We start from the raw sequence: 23,323 nt of genomic DNA, 5'->3' as shown, positions 1-23,323 counted from the left end.
ACTTTGAGGGAGCTATGCACTTGAACACCAAGATCCCGCTGTTCCTCCACACTGCCGAGAATCCTACCTTTAATCCTATATTCAGCATTTAAGTTCGACCTTCCAAAATGCATTACTTCACATTTATCCAAGTTGAACTCCATCTGCCGTTTCTCAGCCCAGCTCTGCATTCTGTCAATGTCTTGCTGAAGCCTGCAATAGCCCTCGATACTATCAACGGCACCTCCAACCTTTGTGTCATCAGCAAACATACTAACCCACCCCTCAACCTCCTCATCCAAGTCATTTATAAAAACTACAAAGAGTAGAGGCCCAAGAACAGAGCCCTGCGGGACACCACTCAGCACTGACCTCCAGGCAGAATACTTACCATCTACAACCGCTCTCTGCCTCCTGTCAGCCAACCAATTCTGAATCCAGACAGCCAAATCACCCTGTATCCCATACCTCCTGACTTTATGAATGAGCCTTGCTGAAGTCCATGTACACCACATCCACTGCTCGACCCTCGTCAACCTGTCTTGTGACTTCCTCAAAGAACTCAATAAGATTTGTAAGGCATGACCTGCCCCTCACAAATTGGTAGATTAGATTCCCTACAGTGTGGAAACAGGCCCTTCGGCCGAACAAGTCCACACCGTCCCTTGGAGCATCCCACCCAGACCCATCCCCCTATAACCCACACACCCCTGAACATTACGGGCAATTTAGCATGGCTGATCCACCTAGCCTGCACATCTTTGGACTGTGGGAGGAAACCGGAGCACCCGGAGGAAACCCACGCAGACATGGGGAGAATGTGCAAACTCCACACAGACAGTTACCCGAGGCTGGAACCGAACCCGGGTCCCTGGTGTTGTGAGGCTGCAGTGCTAACCACTGAGCCACCGTGCCACCCATTGAGTGGTAAATATTGAGGAGGATAGCCATAAACTGCAGGAAGACAACAATAGACTGGATAGCTGGGCAAAGCAGTGGTAAAGGAAATTTAATCCTGAAAAATGTGAGGTAATGTAATGAAGAACTCCAAAAAGGCAAGGAATTAGACTATGGACAACAGGAGTCTGGCAAGTACTGAAGATCAGAGGGATGTTGGTGTGCATATCCACAGTTCTCTGAAGTTAGCAGGCAGGCAGATAGGATGATTAAAAATACATATGGGATACTTACTTTTATTAGTTAAGGCATAGAATACAAAAGCAAGGAGGTTATGTTAGAAGCTATAAAACACAGGTTAGGCCATAAATAAAATGTTATATGCAGTTCTGGTCCCCATATTATACAAAAGACATTTTTACATTAGAAAGAATGCAGTGATGCAGTGGAGATTTGCCAGAATGTTGGAGGTATGTGCAAAGATTGGAAAAGGTAGGGTTGTTTTCCTGGGAGAAGTGAAGAGGGGGGAAGCTATTAGAGTTGCTCAAGACTATGAGGTACGTAGGGTGCATGGGAAGTAACTTCTTCCCTTTAGTGGAAGATTATGATCGGAGGGCACAGATTTACGCCTGAGAAGGGAGTTGAGGAGAAATCTTTTCACTAAGAAGGTGGTAGGAGTGTGTAACTCACTGCCTGAAATGATGGTCAAGTCAGCAGCTGCCATAATATTGAAGCAGTATTGAGATATTCACTGCAATGCCATAGCGTCCAGGGCTACGGGCAAAAGTTGGAAAATGGGCTTGGTGTAGTCTGATCTTTGTTGACTGGTGCAGACATGATGGATTAAATGGCCTCCTCTGTGCTGCAAATGTCTAAGCGTCTAAGTCTGTGAGACCTTCAATAACCACAACCACCTTCCTTTGATGCAAGGTGTATGCTCCCAGAATGCATGATAATATTTTTCTTCCTTTAACTGTAGAGGATTAGGAGTTGATCAAATTGAAGTGTTATAGGAACTGTTAGGTCAAGAGAGAAGCTTATTCCCTCTCACAGTGTGCGCAGAATAAGGTTAACCTTAAAATCAGAACCAGGCCATTTGAGGGAGATGTCAGGAAGTGCCTCTTCACACGAAGGGTAGTGGAAATTTGGAACTCTCTTCTAACCTCCCCCCAACCACCACCACCACTATACTGAGAAAAAAAAACTCTGTTCAGGTCAAAAGTTAAATTGAAAATTTCAAAACTGACATTGCTAACTTCTTTGTCTGATTAAGGAAGTGAGGGATGTGGATCTGAAGTGAACAGATGGCCTTAAGAGATTGATCAACTGTGATCCAGTTGAAAGGTAGGAGGTGGCTTGTGGGACTGAATGACACACATTCTGTGTACCTCACCTGGACATTCAGCAAATGCAAAGAAGCACTTATACCTGAGATGTCAACTGTGTTTTATTGATGGAAGTTACTGGGCTACTGAATGTTTCCAGCAGTTTCTCTTTATATTTGAGTGCAAGAATAGTTTCTATTATAAATCTGCAATTTGGAATGCATTTGGAATGTGGTTCTATAGGCTGATTTTCAGCGTCTCTTCCTTTAAATTGTAAAGACAGAACAGACATCAATGTGTAAACTTGAAGGGGAAGTATGCAAATAGGATGCATGAAATTTGTCCCTGTTGGGAGGTCTTCAAATATATCTCGTTATGCACCCCAAATTTCTCGACTCACTTTCCAATAGCTTTAAATTTGCCATGAGCATGAGCTTTGCATTATTTCCAGAACAAACCACAACAGTTGTTGAATTTTCTCAAACATGGTTTTCACCATTTGGGGGAAAAAAATATGCTTTATGCTTCCTTCTAGTTGCTGCAAATAATGTCTTGCTGGGGACAAAAAAATTGAAATAGTTCATTAATTATTTATTTGCTTAATGACCAATAGAGAATTTGAGACGCTTTTTTTTTACACAGGATCATTCTAGCTGAGTTGTAGGCAGCAAAATTAGAACTGTGTTTGCCCCTTCCAAATAGAACTGTCTCCACCTTGCTGCAAGGGTGGAGCAATTTGTGTATTTTCAGGAGAGCTAGGAGTTAACTCCTTAAAAAAATGCATTCTGGAAAGGAAAGATTGTCCGAAAGTTCTTCATAACCAGCGAGGACCCTTTTGCAGCAGCTGATTGGACCAACACAGTAACATGACAATGACCAGACAACTGTCCGTTGCAATCAGAAGATTGAAGAATAAATACTAACTAATTATTGGTAATGCTAAACATTGTGAAAAATTGAAGAAACTTAATGTAGAAAAGTGGATAGTTGTAAACGTCCTCTGATTCAGTTTGTATATTTACATAATTGAAGATCAACATTCACAACTGACAGATTTTATATTATTTTTAAATAGAAAGGGAAGCACAAATAGGTTTTCAGTAGACCACCTACCATCTTCCACATATATATCACAACGTGTTCTCTCATGTCCAACTTCCCTTTAGCTGAGTTTGTAGAGAATCTGCATCAACCCCCACCCACCTTCTAATTTCTGACTTTTCCACAATGAAAAGACCCTATTTCATCAACTTTCAGTTCAAAGATGTCAATGGAAAGTAGAATCATCTTCAGTAAATCTCAAAATGTTAGCACACAGGCAAGTAATGTAGAAGGTCTTTGGAAGGAATGTTGACTTTTATTGGAAGGGAAGTGAAATATAAAGTAGGGAGGTTATGTTACAATTCCGCAGGCCTCTGGTAAGATGGCACCTAGAGTATTGTATGCAGTTTTGTCTCCTTCGAATGAGTAAGTTGGAAGCAGTTCAGAGAAGGTTCACTAGACTGATTCCTCAAAAAAAGTTGTCCTGCATAGAAAGTGTTAAGAATGTGCTTGAAGAATGCACTGATAATCAAGCCTCCAACTACGTCATGGGTCAGTGGCACCATGGAAAATAAATGTTTAAGTTCAATCACCGAAATGATCAGCTGTTTACCTTTGGTACTGCTATCCAAAATAAAAAAAGATTTTCACCAGCTCCCTTCAATTAGTCCAAAATAATCCATTGACTGTGATAGGAAACTTATTCTTAAAACATGTGGCTGCTTAACATCTGTGCGTTAATCCAGAATTAGAATTACGTCTCCTTTGAATAAAACACAATAGGTAGAGACCTCTGTCTTTCACACACAGGATGACTACAACTATGCAGGATTGATGTTTCTAAAAAAAACTCGAGTGAATTATCTTTAAACCAAAGGATAGATGTTAATAAATTTACACAATCCAGCAAGCTTCTCATTGACAAAAGCAGATTGCCATCAGCTGTCTATCAATGGAAAATCTTTTAAACGTTCTTTTCAGTTTGATTGGAAATCAAACAAGATCCCAGTCTTTAGCCTAGTGGTCACTGCTCAGCTTCTCAAGTCCTGAACAAAGTCATCAAAATATTGAGGTGTTGACTTTATCAGGTATCTAAATTTGAACGATGTGAATGGGAGCGAGATCTTGCACCTTTCCAATCCTTCCAGCTGCTTATCGCCATTCTGACTCCCCAAGTGTTTGAAGCAGAGGTCAAACTCCATCAGAGTTACTAGGCAACCATCAGCACAGAGTCAGTTTTTCAGCAATTAAGACAATTGACCCAGTTTATTCCAAAAAGTGTCAAAGTGATGCAATATTTTCTGTTTCTCCACATTGTCCATATATTTTTGTGCCAAACAAAAGTTGAACAGATTGGCTTATATTTTTTAGCATATAGGAGAACAAGAAGTGACCATATTTAAAAATTCCAAGTTTTTGAGGAGGTTTGACAGATGTTTCCTCTCATGGAGGAGTCTAGATTTAAGGGACATATTTTTAAAATTAGGGGTTCTCCCATTTAAGACTGATGAGAGAATAAATTTCTTCTCTGAGGGGTGCAAATCTTTAAAACTGTTTTCACAGCTAGCAGTGGAGGCTTGGTCATTGATTATGTTCAAAGCTACATTGGGCAGATTTTTGATCTATAAGGAGTCGAGATTTATTGGAATAGACAGGAAGTTGGCTCAGGCCGTAATCAGATCAGCCATGATCTTATTGAATGGTTGAGCAATATTGACAGACAGAATCGTTTACTTCTGCTCATTTCTTATGTTCTTATTAATGACTTCTTTTTAAACCGTGCAAAATATTTTTCCTCCTGAATAAGTCATAGAATTAAGGAGCCGAGAGGAGGCCAAATTGGCCCATTATCACTTTGCATTCCTTCTGAAAGAGCTATCCTGTTATTACTGCTTTCCCTTGTTCTTTCCCCAAAGTCCTGAAGATTTTCTTCCTTTTCTAGTATTAATCTAATTCCCTTTCAAAATCTGCTCCCATGTGCTTTCCAGCTCGTAACTTCACTGTGAAACAGAATCCCTTTCATCTCTCTGTCCTTGTGATGAACAGAATAAAAGAGTAAACTAATTTAACTTGGTGAGAATGTTTCAAAAGGTGTTAGGGAGATTGGGAAAGCACACAAAATCTTTTTAAAATGTACAGAAAGGAAATTATAATGGGGAGATATATAAAGATGGGGTAAGGAATTCCAAGAAACTGAAAAGAGTTACAAAGAAGATTAATTGCATGTGGAATTAGTGACAGTGATATCATTACAATTGTCTCTGGACTAAAGAATGCAGAATTCAAGCAGATGTCCCATCTTGATTGCTACCTGCAATCTTTTTTAGTAAAGGGCACCTATTGGATGAGGACGTGCATGAAATTAGTTGTGATGCCCCAGTGTTGGAATAGCTTGCCACTATTCATTGCTTATTGTTGAACAAGAAAAACGGCTAATTGGGACAACAATTTACATTCTTTGTACTTAATGTAGTAACTACTTCATATAAGCGTTATCAAACAAAATTTGAGACTTAACCATGGAAAGAATCATTTAGTCACATGATCAAAAACTTGGTCAAAGAGCTACGTTTCAAGAACTCCTTAAAGGTGGAGAGAGAGGTAAAGAGACAGAGAGGCTTTGGTAATTTCAGAGCCTAGGCTGCGGAAGGCAAGGTCATCAATAGATAGAGAATTGAAAGTTGGTGATCCGCTGGAGAATGAATTGATGGCATGCAGAAATCTTAGGTCATTGAGCAACTGGAAGAGATCATGAATGGTGAAATTACAAAAGGATTGGAAAACAAGATGGGAATTTTAAAACCCAAGGCACCAGTGAATTGGTGGCAGCGGTGAATGCAAAGTGAGAAGACACCAGAAAACCACCATTCTAATCCTTACTTTGGTGGGTTTGGAGAAAAGTTGGAGAAACAAAATGCTTCTCAGCAGCATATTACCACAGTTCTGCAACTTGTTTCACAACCTCATGAGTCATAATTTATAGCATGCATTTGACACATTTTAGTTGTATATAGGAGCCAAAGGAGCATGTGACTTTTTGTCTCATCTGCCACTATAAACGTTAAGAATGCCAAAAGACTAACTTGAGCTGAACACCCTTCTAATGGATTTCCACAGGGCAGAGACTCCAGATGTGACTTCTGACTTAATGTTCTTAGGAATATAAAATGTAGCAGTGTGAAACACATAGTCAGCACCGTCCAAAATAGCATAGCTGCTGGCAAGCTCGTTTACCAAGAGCCTCCTCCATTCTTTCTCTACTGCAGCTAAGCAGTTTTGTAAACAATATCTTACAGCCTCCATAACACTTTTGTGATCCCTCTCCCTACCTATTTTGACTGGGGGGGGGGAGGGGAGGAACTTCAAAAAAAGGTATTCAGATGCTATTTGCTGACTTTTTTAAAAAAACTGGTATTTCTGAGCACACTGCGTTTCCCCTAAAGAAAAACTCACTCTCTTCGGGTGTTGAACCCCATACTGGACTCATAGTGGTGTCGCAGACTGTGGACAGGTTCTCAGCCTGTCAGACTGATGACTAATTTCCTCAAACATCTTTCATCTTGAAATTTATAGTTTCCCAGTCTTTTTGGGACTAGTAAGTTTCCAACATGCTCCTTAATGAGTACAGATCAAAGGATAAGACCATAAGCATCATATTATTTTAACACCTCGACTCTAAAAATGAAGTCATGCCAAGCATGTTACACAAAATATTGCTAATTAGTATGAATGTAATTATATGGTTAAAGGTAAAGGCAGTTGTACAATCACAAAACGACAGGAAGGATCCACTTTCGTAGGTTTCGTAAGTACTAAGTGTTGACGGTTCCTTTATGTGAAGGGTTTTGATCAGAATAAATAAGGAGAAACTGCTTTCACTGGCAGGAGGGTTGGTAACCAGAGGAGACAAATTTGAGGTAATTGGCCAAAGAACCAGAGAGTAGATGAAAATTCATTTAATGCAGTGAGTTGTTATGATCTGGAATGTGCTGCCTGAAAGGTTGGAGGAAACAGATTTGATCATAATAATTTACAAAAGGAAATTGGATACATATTTGAAAAGAAAATTAACAGGCTTATGGGGAAAGAGCAGGGGCATGGGACTAATTGGGTAGCTCTTTTAAACAGCCGGCACTACCATGATGGACCGAATGGCCTCATGCTGTGTTGTACCATTTGTGGTATAATTGTGCACACTGTTGACTATTATTTTGCACAAATTATTCATCTCAGCAGGATGCTGTGTTGTGACTGTATTGAGAATTTCCTTACTTTCCGTGTGGCTCATCTGTTGTTAGCGTACTGGATTATGAATATCCTCACACCCTGTCTGTCTGGTTATTGTCTTTATACCTCCTGAACTGATTATCACTTGCATGGTCTCGACATCTTTGTCTGGTCTGGCCTGCCCTGAGGGCCTGAAATATGTCTGAATTGATCACTAATACCAAGGGCACGACTTGGAAACAATTTTGGTCTTCTGGTACAATTGCACGGAAATTTTATGAAAACTCATGAATATAATTTTGTTTTAGCAAACAGAATATAGATAAAGCAAATATTTTAGAACTTTTGTTCTGAGCTTCTCTAAACTTGGATATTGCTTTTTGGTTTGAGAAAACGTGCATTACACAGGAGTTCACTCTAAAACCTGACTGTAGTAGAAAACTGTGCAGAGGATCATCTTCCCGAATCACAGGGATGATAATGATACTTCTATGTATCTGCTGACTGGGGGCAGAAAACTATCCATATTTTGATTGAAGCTGGGATTTTATCATCAGGATATCCATGCTGGTACAAGTATGGGGAAATCATGCAGCCTTATAGCTTGTAATGACACATCTTCAGTTAATTTTTACGTCACCACGTTCTCTGATCTACTGGTGAAATTATTTGTGCCTAACATTGCAGGTTGTGATCATACAAATGTGGAAAGAAATAAGTAAGAAACCAGACATAATTGTGTCATAGTAACTTAAAAGCTTATTTCAAATTTTATACCTTCGTATGCAGTTGCATCACAGTTGTAGCAAGTAAGAAGAGTATGGGGAGGTTCTCCAGGCATACTGGACTGATGTTGATGCCTCAAATGCCATCACAAAAACAGATTTGCTGGTCAGTATTGCATTGAAGTTTGTGGGAATTTGTCTTGTGCAAATTAGCTGTCTTGTTTCCTACATCACAGGAGCCATTGCACTTCAAATGTACTGACTGCAAAACACTTTTAAATGTCCACTTAAAACTATTTTCATGGGATCTGGACATTTCTGGCATTGCCTGTCCCTAAATGCCCAGAAGGCAGTCAAGATTTCTGGATGTGGCAGTCAAATGTAGGCCAGACCAAATAGGACGGCAGATTTCCTTCCCTAAAAGGACAACAGCGAACCTGGTGCATTTTTCGTGGCTACTTGGTCATCATTAGACTAGCATTATAATACAGACTCTTCTGGATGTAAGTTTGCTCGCTGAGCTGAAAGGTTAGTTTTCAGACGTTTCGTCACCATTCTAGGTAACATCATCAGTGAGCCTCCTTCGAAGCGCTGGTGTTATGTCCCGCTTTCTATTTATCTGTTTGGGTTTCCTTGGGTTGGTCAATTACATCACCAACGCAGGAAATGACATCACCAACCCAAGGAAACCCAAACAGATAAATAGAAAGCGGGACATAACACCAGTGCTTTGTCGGAGGCTCACTGATGATGTTACCTAGAACGGTGACGAAACGTCTGAAAACTAACCTTCCAGCTCAGCGAGCAAACTTACATGCAGAACCTCAACCTGAGCTACAAATCTTCTCAAAACCCGCTATACAGACTCTTTACTGAATTCAGATTTCACCATCTGCAATCATGGGATTCAGACTCACGGCCGCAGGACATTAGCCTGGTATTCTGAATTACTAGTCCATTGGCATTACCACCACACCACTAACGCTCAGAAAAATGATCTATGAAAGCATGTCTTAATTTTATTTTTAAGTCCAAGTTATTGAACAGGATATTCTGTAGTGGCCTAGTAGCTAAATGAGAGTTATCTACAGTGTTAGTGCACAAACTGGAATAGAAGAATTTGAGTTGTTTTGCAAAACTGAATGAATTTGATTTTGATTTCTTTTGTGGGCTGCAATTCAAATCTAACAGATGGAGATGCTGTGCTACCACTGCAGAGAATGAACCAGTTTCTGTATCCATCATACCCTGGGGACTTCAGCCAACAAGCAGAGATGTGACTCGTTACTTGCCTGTTTAAGAGTTGTTTCATTAGTGCAATTCCTAATATCATGAAGGACTATTTAAAACTGTGTTGATGTAGTTCACTGCTTGTTGCAATGTGGTGCGAAGTTGGCAAAAAGTTGAGGATTGAGTCAGAGTTTCGGTATGTCTGTGTTTGGGTAATAAATGACATCTGCTTTTAATTAGCAGTTTATATCTATTCTAAATGAGTTGCATTTCAACAAGGCTGAGGATATTAAGACAAACAAGCTAAACAGAGACAGTTAATGAAGTGACGGTAACTGTTGTCCAGCACAGCTAGGCATATGGCAAGGTGTTAAAAGCTTGATTAATTATTTGGAGTCTACTGTCTCTGATGCCCTCTCTGTTAGTCTTAAAATGAATTTCAGTCTTGACTTCAGAATTACATGCAAAGACCTATTGTAATTAAATTTTGACTGTTTAAACTCTTAGTTGCATCCTTTCCTTTGACCATTTATTTAATGTGAAACACAAGTGTTTGTTGGTTGATCTTTGTGTAGACTGGAACAGAATCTCTGCTTGTGTGTGATTTGCAAATAGAGCTAATTAAAATCATTGAATGACAGCACAGGAGGCGGCTATTTGGTCCGTCATATGTCTGCGAATCTGTGGTTAGTTTTGCAAATTTTTACTTGCACGCAGTTTTAAAAGGTTTTTCAGCAAGATTTATTAGAATGTAACAAAAAACAGAAGTTGCTGGAAAATCTCAGCATCTGTGAAGAAAAAATCGGAGTTAACATTTTCTGAGGAAGGGTCACCGCACCTGAAACGTTAACTCTAATTTTATTTCTTCACAGATGCTGCCAGACCTGCTGAGCTTTTCCAGCAACTTCTGTTTTTGTTCCTGATTTACAGCATCCGCAGTTCTTTTGGTTTTTAAAGAATGTATTGGTCTTCAGATATGCTTGATTTCCATAAATCGGTTTTGCTTTTGATTTGCAATAAGAGCCATTGAAATTTTATAAATTGGAGACCAAAATACTTGGCTCCCAAGTGAAAAATGAGTAACTTCCTGATGTAAAATTTTGGTAATATCTTTTAAGGAATATAGTTTTAAAAGCATATAACATACTGTATTTGACGAACACTGATAGCTAAGCATAATGTGTGCTCATCAAATAATTAATTAAAGTTAAACAGCTATAAAAGGCCAGAATGAGAATATTTTATGTTTAAAATGTATTTTTATGTGGCATGTAGGTTGTATGGAAGGCGGGGGTGGTCAGTGGATGCTGGTACTTATTAACTACCTAAAACTCAGATCAAGTGGTGAATAAGAATATTATTTAAATACTTTAAAAAAATGTATGGTGTCCATCTGTTAATGCTGCTCTAAGTTTAACCAGTAAAGCAAACCTGACATTTTGTAAAGTCTGCTGATCTGCGTAATAGTTAAATATGAACAATGTATAACCATTTGGATTGAATTTACAGCACATATACAGGCTATTCAACCCAACATCCAGGCTGATGTTTATGCTCCACACAAGCTTCTCCAATCCCTCTGCATTTAACCTAATCAGCAAATCTTTCTGTTCCTTTCCTGTGTGTGTTTTTACCTAGATTCCTGTTTGCCTCATCTGCTGTCTGTGATAGTGAGTTCTACTAAAGAAACTCTCACGAAAGAAACTCCCAACTAAATTTATTAGTGACTACTTACTTCTGGTCTCCAACACCAGTGGCAGTTTCTTCTCTATCTGTATCAAATCTCTGCATAATTTTATAGACTTATTAGGTCACCCCTCAGTCTTCATTTTCCTAAGCAAGAGAGACCTGGCCTGTTTAACCCTTCTGAAAGTTTAAAAATTGAAAATTTTTTTTGCACCTTCTCCAGTGCCTTGAAATCCTGTTTTTAATATGGAGGCCAGAACTGTGCAAGAAAATGTTGTGGTTGGGATAATCTTTCATCTCTTGGACAAAGGCTTTTAAGCCAACTCAGACTAATGACACAAAGATTGTCTCCTTGTTGACTGTAATTATGTCATCATGAAATAAAAATGACCTATTGGCCATAAAAAGCTCCTGAGCCTAAAGAGGTGTTCTTTCTAGGGGATCAGAAACATGGCTGGTGTTAAAAGTGGCACTGTTATTTTGGTGTTGGAGCACAAGCTGTATTAAAGTATTTCTGAGTAAAGTAAGAGGACCCCGTTGGACCCTGGTCTTCAATTCATGTTACTGACCTTTACAGTCAGAGAGGTTGCAACTGAACCTGCTCCTCCTCTAGTCGCGTGACCAACAGTGATCATCCGGTAACTAGGATGGAAAGCTTGGCTGGTGGGGGTTGAGCTGTTGAATCCATTTGCGTTGGCAACCAAACACAGATGGAAAAAATGTAAATGGATAAGCAAATGGTTCAACAAAACAATGTCACTGCAAACTTTTGCCTCCCTGAAAGAAAGAATCTTTCATGTTATAATGCTTTCATGACCTTAGAACATCCCAAAGAGCTTTACGGCCAACGAAGTACTTTTAAAAAGTGGTCACTGCTAAAATGTTGGAGCCACTTCAGAGATATCAAAATGATAATAACCACATAGTCTGATTTTTTTTTAGTGACAATGATTGAAGGATAAATGTTGCCCAAGACACTGGGGTTGATAGCTCCTTTGTTAAAATAATAGCCAGAGAATTTTTCGCATACCCTGAGAAATCAGATGGGACCTCTTTTTAACATTGCATCCAAAAATTGGCACTTTCAACAGTGCAGCACACCCTCTGTGCACTGGACTGTCAAGCCTGTATATTTGTGCTCCAAGTCTGTGGAGTGGGACTTGAATGCACTATGCTCTGACCAAATGTGAGCATGTAACCCACTGAGCCTCATTGACTGTGAGTGACTTGTTATTTCTGGCAATGTTGAGGCATTTTTGGTTGGGGCATCAGGTGATGGACCCATTCCAAAGGTTGGATCATTGACTCAGCTGTGTTGGAGTTGTTCCAACATTTAGATCTGTGACGAAATAATATATGTAAAAAGCAGAAAGTAAACTCGTGATTATGGGCAATCCTAGGCCATAAATACACACAACATCCGAACACCTCACATGGACACAAAACTCTGAGGCATTATGCATGAACAAAAAAGCTTATGCACAAATAGGAGATAGCTCTATATGGATGCAAGTTAACAAACTCCTTTAAGTCAAAGGCAAGAATTGTAATATTTTGAGAACTAATAATCTATTGCACCTACTGACTTAGTGCTGGTAACACTTTATGCCAATAGGGAAAAACTTGTAATAAAAAGGTGCCATAAAACACTTTGATACTTGTGACACATAATGTGGGACTAGTGGGCATTTAGAGAATTAAGTAATTGATGTCATTTCTTTCACAAGTACTTACTGTTAAACTTTATCTTCTCATAATCAGCAGCTACATCCATTTCCCTTTTCCAATTGAATATAACGAGACAGTTTTGAATTCAACAACTGTATTCCTCTTCCTTTGTACAAGTGATGGTCTAGCACTCTTGAATTAACATTAACTTGAGTCCTGTTACTTGGATGTTTGAAGCAGCTATTCTGTTTGAGAAATGCCAGCAATAAAATTTGCAATTGAAAAGATTAGTTTCTGGTTTAACATGTTTACCAAGCAAACCGCTACTTTGCTTCAAGTGTGGCCTCAAGCTATAGCACCACCGATGGTGCAAGAGGAAGGCCTTGCATTTGCTGTTCTGACACTTTGGATTTTCTGCTCCCTCAAGTTGTCTTCTTCATATCCCTCCGAGGAAAGGCCTGTGGATAGCAAGAAGCAACAAGAATGATGAACTGTTTACTCATTACCTCTACCCCACCTCATTTATTCAAGAATGCTAATATAGTTGTAGCACCACAATGGTAGTCGCACAATGCAACCAGAAGAGAGTTGTTGACAATAGGAGCAATTAACCTTATTTTAATTTGTGTACAACCGATCCAGGCATGAGGCAAAGCCACTCTCAGTAGGCTAGATATTTGGGAAACATCAGCCCAAGTGTTCTGGGCACTCCCAAGATATTGTGTTAGAAACATAGGAACAGGAGAGAACCATTGAGCCCTTTGAACCTAGTCTGCAATTCAATAAAATCATGATTGATCTGTGACCTAGCAACATACATTCATTGTTTTCCAGTCTCTCAGTTTGATGTTATTTGCCACTTGCAGGAGAGAACTCCAAATGTCAGTTCCCCTTGTGCGCAATAATGTTTCTGAATTGTGTGTCTAGGTATGTTTTTGCGATTTTTAAGACCATGTCCCGAGTCCTAGCCTCTCCAACGATTAAAGATGGTCCTCCATTCAATAAGATTGTGGCTGATCTGTTTGTGTTTCAAATTTCTCATCTACTCCTGATGACCATTGATTCTGCTCTCTTTAAAAATCTATGTTTGTCTTAAAATATTCATTGACTTTAATCATTTAACATTTTCTTGGATCCCAATTAGCAGAGGATTATTTTGCCTTTAAAATGCTCTCCTTTACAGCCTCTGTCAATTACTACCCTTTGCATCCTACCCTCCTCCCGCTTCCATCTTTCATACTCCATCACCTGTTCACTCCTTTTAACATGACCACCTTCCACCATTCATCGGAGATTCCTTCATGGCTTAAATTTCCTGCTATTCCCTGGATAAAACTGCCCCCCTCCCTAAACAAAAAGAAACTGACCTGCTGGATATGTAAAAAGCCGCCTGGGCAAAATGTTCTTCAATCCCAGCCAGAGGCTTGTGGCAAGTGGTTCTTGGCCTTTGCTCTCGGGCTGCCAGACCTTGGCAAAAGGCTCCCTAGTAAATCACTCGATGCTAGCTGACTTTCCAAAGTGCTGGCTGCTGTTGCAATTATTGGCCCTTTCTCGCTTATCCTCCCTGCCGTTAAGCTCCCCGGGAAGTGTAGAAGACAACCAACTGGCAAATAGAGGTGCAGCTTCTAGTCCTTTCCTTTTGTTCTATTTATGGGGGTCACCTTTCTTTGGTTACCCCTACGAGTGTATTTTCCCAGGTGATTTGGGGCTTTTCAAAGGTGGGTCCGCTTGCTGGCTCAGTGCATTTGGAGTGTTGTCTGACTCTTTTGACCTTAAGCTCTGAAGTTCTTGCCCTAAATCTTTCTGATGCCCCAATTCTTTGAGGAGCAACTCCCCCTTAAGACCCAGATCTTTGACAAGCTAACATTAAAATCCCTTCGTGTGGCTTGGTGTCATTTTTTTGTCTGATAGGGAACCACTAAAGCACCTTGGAATGCTTTTCCTCTGTAATAGGTGTGAAAGTTATCAGGGTTTTCTAAAGAGTGGTCCAGCTGAGATCCTACACAATGTTATGACAAATCAACAGGAAAGGAACATGAACAGTAAGATAGAACTTTGTTTCCTGAAGAATTGACTTCTGTTGGTTTGCTCTGTGTTGTGCATCATATTTAATATTAGGTCTGACAGTGATTGCTCAGAGATTGCTGCAGTCGTACCCCGGGTCAACTTAACTGTTCTATGCATGTCGTGTTTTGAAATGTACTGAGTTCTAGCTCTCAGTGTGAATTTAATGCTGCCAAGGTGCAATAACATGTATGAAACCTGTCACAGCCAAGTAATTTCTCCAAGGATTTTGAGTGCATGTCTGCAGTTAGGCTGGTTTATTGGGATTTGCTTATTTCTTTTGACCAGAACTCAATACAATCTTTCATTGTATTCTGACACAGGGCAGCATTATGAAATACAGTTTGTTTTTATTTTGATAACAACTGAACATTTCTTTCAGAACTAAAAGAAAAATGCCAAATACCAAAAATATAGAACTAAAATCAGAACATGCTTGCAAGTACAAATTGCTTTAGCAGTTTGATGATAAAGACAGAAACATTTGGAATTGAAGCACTGTGCATTTTAAAAGTGATAATTTTCTAAATAATGGAGTATTATAAATATGATTGTCATGTTGCTAAGGCAAAATTTGTTGCTATTATAAATCTAAAACATTTAATTATCTCCACAGGCTGATGAAGGTGTCACCTTCATTGGACCCGACACACATGCTATTCAGGCCATGGGAGACAAGATTGAAAGCAAACTAATAGCTAAGAAGGCAAAAGTCAACACAATCCCTGGCTTTGATGGAGTGGTCAAGGTGAGACTTCTAGAGTTCTGTCAGATTAATCTGGCATTCATTAAGACCGATGTGTTTGAATTGTCATTTTGAAACATGCTTTCTAATACAGATATAGACCAAACTGGCGTATGCCAGCTTTTAAAAAGATCTGTCTAATTAGTTCTACTTTCCCTGCCCTTTTCCTTGGACCTGACATGTTTTTCAAGTGTATGTACATTTAGCATAGTGGTCTTATGACATAGTGGTAATGTTCCTACCTCTGGCCCAGAAGGTCCAGCTTCAAAGACCACCTGCCCTGGAGGTATGCCAAAATGTAGCCATGCAGATTGATTAGTATAATTAGTAATGGGTTTGAAGGTTTATGAAGAATGAGCAGGAAAGTTGAGTTGAGGCTGCAATGAGATCAGCCATGATCGTATCAAATGGTGGAGCAGGCTTGAGAGGCTGAATTACCTCGACCTGCTCCTAGTTCTTATGTTCTTATCATTGAAATGACAATGTGCATCTTGGCTCTGAAGGTTTATTGTTTAATCTGTTTACACCACCTTTTTGGACTGTGCAATCCAGATTGTAACTAGTCACAGTGGAAAAAGATTTATCTTAATCTCCTTTCAAGTCTTATTGCCCTATAACTTTAAATGCTTCTACTCAATTTACTACTTTGCTGTAATATAAACAAATCCAGCTACTCTAGTCACAGAATTATTCCGAATGAGCAATAGACTTAGTGTATTTTCTAACCTCTCCCCTTCACACCGTACATCTTTTAAAACAGCAGTCTTAACCCCCTTTTGAATGCCTTGATTGAACCTGCCTTCACCTCATACTCAGGCAGTGTATTTCAGACCATAACCACTCGTGGTGTGAGAAAAGAGTTTTCTTATGCCACTTTTACTTCCTTTGCCAGTTACTTTAAATCTGTGCTCTCTAGTTCACAATCCTTTGACAAGCACAGTCAGTTTCTCCCTATCTATTCATTCCAGGCCCCTCATGATTTTGTATACCGCTAACAAATCTTCTCACAGCCTTCTCTTATTCAAAGACAATCCCAGCTTCTCCAATTTAACTTTGTAACTGAAATTGTAAATCCTTGGACCCTTTTCTTATGTATCCACTCATTGCTGAGAACAAATTCCTCAGTGGAGAACTGGCACAGGTAATGTATAATAGGTAATTAATGTTAAAAGTTATATGCTAACAATTATTTTTGCACAAAATTTCAACATTGTAACAGTTGATTACTTTGACAGAAGTTTTCATATTTGGGTAAGATTGCATGTATGTTGATAATCATTCTGTTTAGAGGGAAGAAGGTTAAGGGATTATTTGTTAGAGGTGCTTGCAATAATGAGGAGTTTTGATGGAGAAAATCAAGCAAAACTGTTTCAAATAATGAATTGTGGTACGGGTAGGGGAGGTCATCAACCAGAGGGGAGAGATTTATGGCAATTGACAAAGAACCACGTAGGAGATAAGAAACAAAAACAGAAAGTACTGGGAAAACTGAGCAGGTCCAGCAGCATCTGTGAAGAGAGAAACAAAATTAATGTTTCGGGTCAAGTTACTCTTTATTAGAACAAGGGTCACTGGATTGGAAATCATACAATTCCTACAGCATGGAAACAGGCCCTTCGGCCCAACAAGTCCAAATGTTAACACTGTTTTTCTCTTATGAGTTTCTCCAGCAGTTTCTGTCTTTGATTCAGATCTCCAGCATCTTGTAGTTCTTTGTTTTATTTTACATGGAGGAAATTTTTTTTTGCTTAGCAACTTGTTTTGATCTGGGATATGCCTGCAAAGTCAATGAAAGCAGAACTCATAATAACTTTGAAATGAATATTTGGACTTGAATATTTGGACTTTGCAGAGAAAAATGTGCGGGACTATGTTGAGAGAAGAGGAGACTGAGATTATTGGATAGATCTTTTTAATAAATGAAACAGGTGCAATGGGCCAAATGACTTGTGTGCAGTGAGACTCCACAATGCTGCAACAAAGTCTAATGTGCCTGCTGTAATGCCAAGACAGTGCACACCTTGCCCAAAGAGAGGTTTTTTCTCTTTACGTATGTTTAATTCTAAAATTTACTCCAACCTTAGAGGGCTGTCTAAATCTTTAAAGTATTTTTTACCTGTTAGGAGTTCAGATAGGAGCAAAACAACTCAAACATTACTTAGTTAAAGCAGAATGCTAATGAAAAGATGCAATTTGCAAATGCAAAGACAATTCAGAGTGTTTCCACTTAACTATAAATGGAGGAATGCTATCAGCCTTCACTTCATGCATTGAGTTCAAGAGGCTCTAATTGTCTGCATTTGACTGGTTTAACACTTCCTGAGAGAGTGGCTATTAAGGCAAAGTATTCTCGCATAACTGTCATCGAGTCGAACAAAGGCACTTGAAACTCAATGTGTGGAAACCACTAACATGCCTAAATTACCCTCCTTTGATTTTTTTTGGGGTCCCTTCAGCTAAAGTGGTAGAAGGTGTTTTCTCTCTGTGGAAGCAAGGTAGCTGGAGAGTTTTGTAAAGTCATCAGCTTTTAAAACAAAATTTGTTCTCCAGGAAAATTGTTATTCTTAGAAAAACATAACAGTTAACACTCTCAATTATTCTGAGTAAAGAACCTTAAACAGATACTCCTTTCAGGTTTGCTTTGAACTTAACAAGCAGTGATTTGTGGAGCAGACAAGCTAATGAAAGGAAATTAAAATTTCTGCCAACTTCCCCACCCCCATTCTAACTTGCTTTCTGTTACTTCTCATACGTTTTAATATGTAATACATATTTTGTAAGGAGTTTTTTTTAGTCATAGCTAGGAGCACACTTTTCTGTTGCTATACAGATAATTTTGTCAAAGACTTGTATTTAACATCAATTGGTATCTAGTTGTCAGATCATATTGTGCACACAGCTTTAAAAACTATTGAGTTTCATTTTAATGTTCATAAGTCAACCCCTGTAGCTTTAACCACTGGTGGTTTCCAGATACCTCTTCCAACATTTTGCTGCTCAGCTGTTTTTTCTTCCCAATAAAAAGCAAGTCCCAGAAAATATAATTTCCTTCTGAAATATATAAAACCCAGTTAATTAACGCTTAGAATTGTAGCGTTGTAAATTTTCTTAAAATGGATCCAACAGGCAAAACTAAATTGGCCCTCTCTTGTCTCTAATATCCCCTTTCAGAGCAGTTTTCCGGAAAGAAAGCAAGATGTAATGTTTCTGCAGACTTTTAAGTGGACTTTGTTTTAGTATTTTCTGAACAAATTGCTAAGTGATTTTTTTTGTAGCTTTCCATGTTCCATCAGAATGGATAAATAGAAACAGGAAACATCCTGGTGTACGGTGAAAGGAATAAAAGCCAAATTTGTTAAGTCGTGAAAGTGACTGTTAATGTCTCCAAGAATAATTTATTTGCGAAATGACTGAGAATCATAGGAGCGCATGATTGCTCCAAGTACTGTCATCAGAACTGTAGACAGTCCACTCCCCCTGCTGTCAATTAGGTGACAGCACAGTTAGTTGGTTGATGATAAACATACACCAGTGGGCAGTTACTGCAAAGAGTGATTTACATTTCACAACTAACTGAAAACTATTTTTCACAGCATTGGAATCCACTGAGTAACATTGTTGAACTATCAGGTGATTTGGTTATTTTGCTTCTTTTGTGTTAACTACTTCTTTTCGAAGTTTTGAGAAAATTTCTATTAAATGGCAATTTATTGGTGGGGGGGGAAGAAACCTTATGAAATGAGCATACTTACAAATGGTGAGTTATCTCACAAAATAGGGACGAGCTAAGGTTTCAACCAGATTATTCCAAAGGTTAGGGATTTAGAAGAACAGTGGCAAAAGCTTTCATCATCTTCAATAGTGAAATTATTTCTGTGTTTGTTTGAGTGAGGAAACATGGTTGGATTGGAAATGTAATGTAAAATCTGTCCATAGTGTCAGTGGTACAATATATAATTGTTGCCTTGATGGGAAAAGACAGAGGTTGACAGGAGTTATATTTTGTCTTTTTCCTGCTGTTACAGGATGCTGATGAAGCTGTCAAAATTGCCAGGGAAAGTGGTAATGTATTAAGTTTAACTATCATATCACTGATTTCATTATAGACGTATGAATGTGTAATTCTAACTGTAATTTGCATATATGTACAACTTGCTTTTTAAAACTGATGGCTGTTGCTACTTTAATCTTGGAAAATGAGGATAAATAGAAAGTATAAACTCTTTGGTGAAATATTTGTTTAGTTGCTTTGTTTTTGGCATTAGTATTTTAATTATTGAATATAATTTTTAACATTTTGCAGTTTGTTTATATTCCCTCCAAGATTTTTTGTGACCGTTTAATTTGTTTAGGTTCCTTTCATTTCCTTAATCTGTCGCTGACTGAGATGCATTCATGCATGCTTTTTGTCAAATTGGAATATCTCTAATCTCAGTACCTGGTGGGTCCCACTTTGCGACTGGCCGTGAGATGATCTGATAAGAATTGCCCAAGGGCCGTATGTCTGTTTCCTTGCTTCATTACCCCACCCCACCTCACCAACACCACCATCCATTGCACAGTGCCTTGCCTTTGCTTGGTGACTGAACTGTGATAAGGGATTCAACATTGGGATTGGTTCAAGTGCATACCTGCACCAACTAATTTGTAGTAATTCCCATGCTTGTGGAATAAATAAAAGTTTTTATTTTGACGTACCGTTTCTATTTGTACAGTTCTTCACCTGCCATAGGACTAACAACGCTGAAGTATCATCAACTGGATTAACTTTTGCTGTGATACTAGTTACAGTGTGGAAACAGGCCATTTGGCTCTGTTGCCCAAGTCTGCTGCCCTAACTTGATTTTACCTCTGCATTTATCTTTGTGTTTCTTTCTCCCTCATGCATTCCATTCTCCCTCTAGTACTTGTCTGGTTTCCTCATCAGTGCACGTATTTACAAAGTACAAAGATGTAAATTATTACTCTTCTTAGTCAACAATAAACATAAAGACCAAAAACACTAGTTAATCAATGCTCTTTTTTTAATTATTATTTTCTTTGGATTTGGGAGGAAGAGGGATGGCTGGAAGGAGGAACCAAGCTACTGATGTCCAAACTAACAATCTTATTGATTGGTGTACCCGGTGAATCAGTGGTGAGATGGGAAATTACACTTCAGATGCTATAACTAGGGTTGAAGCACCAAGATTTAGGTAAAGGAAGGAATGATACTCTTGGTGCAGTACTTTGGTACTCGAATATACATTCCAGTAAACCAGTTGTTGGCTCCAGCGTTTTTGGACATATGGTCAGCTGTTATGCTCACATGACCAAATGATCAAAGTCAGTACTTCTGTCTAATTGTCCCCTGCTGCTAGGCTACCCCGTCATGATCAAGGCCTCAGCAGGAGGTGGTGGGAAAGGCATGAGAATAGCCTGGAATGATGATGAGACCAGGTGAGGCCATATTCAGAAAATAACAGGCAAAAAACCCCAGTTGGTTTCTGAGAGAGGTTTTATTGTGTGATTACGATTTTGATATTGGAAATATATTAAGAATGAAGTAGGATGAAATCAACTACCTGCTTGCACAAGGTTTGGCTGGGATTTGAGACAAGTGTTGGAGTGCTGGCTGAGACAGGCATTTAACATAAACAGAGCTCCACAGGCAGGTTAATTCTGTTTATTTTGTTTGAGAGGCTGCTGTTAAAGCAAACAACTTCGTGTGTTAGCGAAACTCACTGGAATGTCATTCACTCCTCTCTGCCCCAGTTTGCTGAAACCTGCTTTGAGCCAAATGCTCCATTTGCTATACCTACCTCTCTCTCATCGTCAGAGGCTGTGTGGAAAATAGGAGGAGACAACACCCAAGGTGCAGCAAACAGGAACTTGAGCACAAGAAACAAACCAACTCCATTTGTGCCTGCTCTCTAACGTGATGTGACTATCAAGTTGAAGTTAGACATCACTAAATTAATCGTAAACTAGTTTTAAACCATGTTAAAGAATACTTTTGCTTTTAAAATAATAGCTTGACTTGAATTGAATTAGCATTATTGTCACTGCAGATAATTTAAAATTATTAAATGGAAAACATGATACATGGTACACTCATATTGCACTTAAATACATCGGGCTTGCTGTGTGCTGATTGCCAGATTTGCATACTGAGTACCTTCATAGAAAAATAAGGGAAGCTGCAGCGTGAACTGCTTTTGAGTGGCAGTGACAGTGACTAAACCCTGGATTTGTCCCCTGTCCTCCCTTCCAGTTGATGCTCAGTACATTGTGTTGTTGCCTGTGTGAGAAAGTTTTAGGGCTCAAACCCACTTGATGACTTGAGCACAAAATCTACAATGACACTCCCAGTTCAGTAGTGAGGGAGTTATGAACTGTCCAAAGAACTCAGGCTTGGTGTTAAATTGAGGCTTCATCTGCTCTCTCAGGTAGATGTAAAAGATCCCAAGGCACTATTTTGAAGAGGAGCTAGGGAGTTCTTCCCACTGTTCTGTCCAAAATCAATAATGATGCATCACATTAGAGATTGTGGGATCTTGCTGTGTGCAAATTGACTGCTGTTTTTTCTGCATTACAACATTGACCACACTTTGAAAGTACTTCAATGGCTAAGTGCTGTGGAATGTCATGAGTTTCTTACAGGTGCAACAAGTCTTTTCTTCATGTTGAGGTTACTGGATGAAATTTTGGACAACTATGGGACTTGACTTTTGTTTATGGCTGTCAGATATGAACAATAATTATTCAAAGTCCTTTTGATACCTATCTTAAATCTGTGTCCTCTGATTATTACCGTCCGGCTAATGGAAATAATTTTTGCCTTATTTGGTTTGTTAAAACCCTGTGATTCAATATCCCCTTAAACGCCGGGTTTGATTCCTGCCTCAGGCGACTGTCTGTGTGGAGTTTGCACATTCTCCCCATGAAGCATGGGTTTCCTTCGGGTGCTCCGGTTTTCTCCCACAGTCCAAAGATGTGCAGGTTAGGTGGATTGGCCATGCTAAATTGCCGGTAGTGTTCAGGGGTGTGTGGGTTATAGGGGGATGGGTCTGGGTGGGATGCCTCAAGGGGTGGTGTGGACTTGTTGGGCCGAAGGGCCTGTTTCCACACTGTAGGGAGTTTAATCTAAACATATCTACCTTAAAGAGAACAATTGCAGCTCATTCAATCTTTCCACATAACTGAATCCTCTCAGCAATGCTATCTTTCTCATTAATCTCTGTACCTCCTCCAAAGCATTGAAATTCATCCTAAGTGTAATGCTCAATATTGGACAGAATCCTCCATCTGAAGCCTATACAAAGTGTTCTACAAAGATTTAGTATAACTTACTTATCAATTCAATGCCTCTATTTATAAAGCTCAAGACAGTAATATTTTTTAACAGCCTTATCGCAGGGGCCTGTCATCTTAAAGATATTGAATGTAAATTGATTGCTAACATTTGACATCTTATGCTGTTTAATAAATTCTTGGGTAAATATTTTTAATATTCACTCTTTGTATTGCTGAAGGCCGTGAATGTTGGGTAAAAACAGTTAACGTCATAACTGAAACAAAAATAATACACTTAAAATGTCTTTTAGAGTATTGTGGGCATTTTTCCCTTACCTGGTCCGGTGGAAAAATATGAAGAGAATTTTAAAAAAACAAAATCTTTTGCGATTTTCCACATCCTGCTGTATTCTTTGGCAATCTTCCTCACCAGCCACAGAACCTGTGATCTCTGTTTGAAT

The 23,323-nt window shown here is 39.0% G+C and overlaps 1 protein-coding gene across 1 annotated transcript in view; it reads left to right on the top strand.

Moving 5' to 3' along the window:
* Nucleotides 1-23,323, top strand: part of pcca (propionyl-CoA carboxylase subunit alpha) — a 352,214-nt gene that overhangs the window by 115,881 nt on the left and 213,010 nt on the right. The window contains exons 7-9 of the mRNA XM_059646462.1: nucleotides 15,459-15,590; nucleotides 19,613-19,649; nucleotides 20,948-21,026. Of these exons, the coding sequence (XP_059502445.1) occupies nucleotides 15,459-15,590; nucleotides 19,613-19,649; nucleotides 20,948-21,026 (248 nt within the window). The remainder of the gene's footprint in view (nucleotides 1-15,458; nucleotides 15,591-19,612; nucleotides 19,650-20,947; nucleotides 21,027-23,323) is intronic.

Source organism: Stegostoma tigrinum, chromosome 6 (assembly GCF_030684315.1).
Source record: "Stegostoma tigrinum isolate sSteTig4 chromosome 6, sSteTig4.hap1, whole genome shotgun sequence".
Classification (NCBI taxonomy): Eukaryota; Metazoa; Chordata; class Chondrichthyes; order Orectolobiformes; family Stegostomatidae; genus Stegostoma; species Stegostoma tigrinum.
This window is presented reverse-complemented; position numbering and strand designations above follow the sequence as displayed.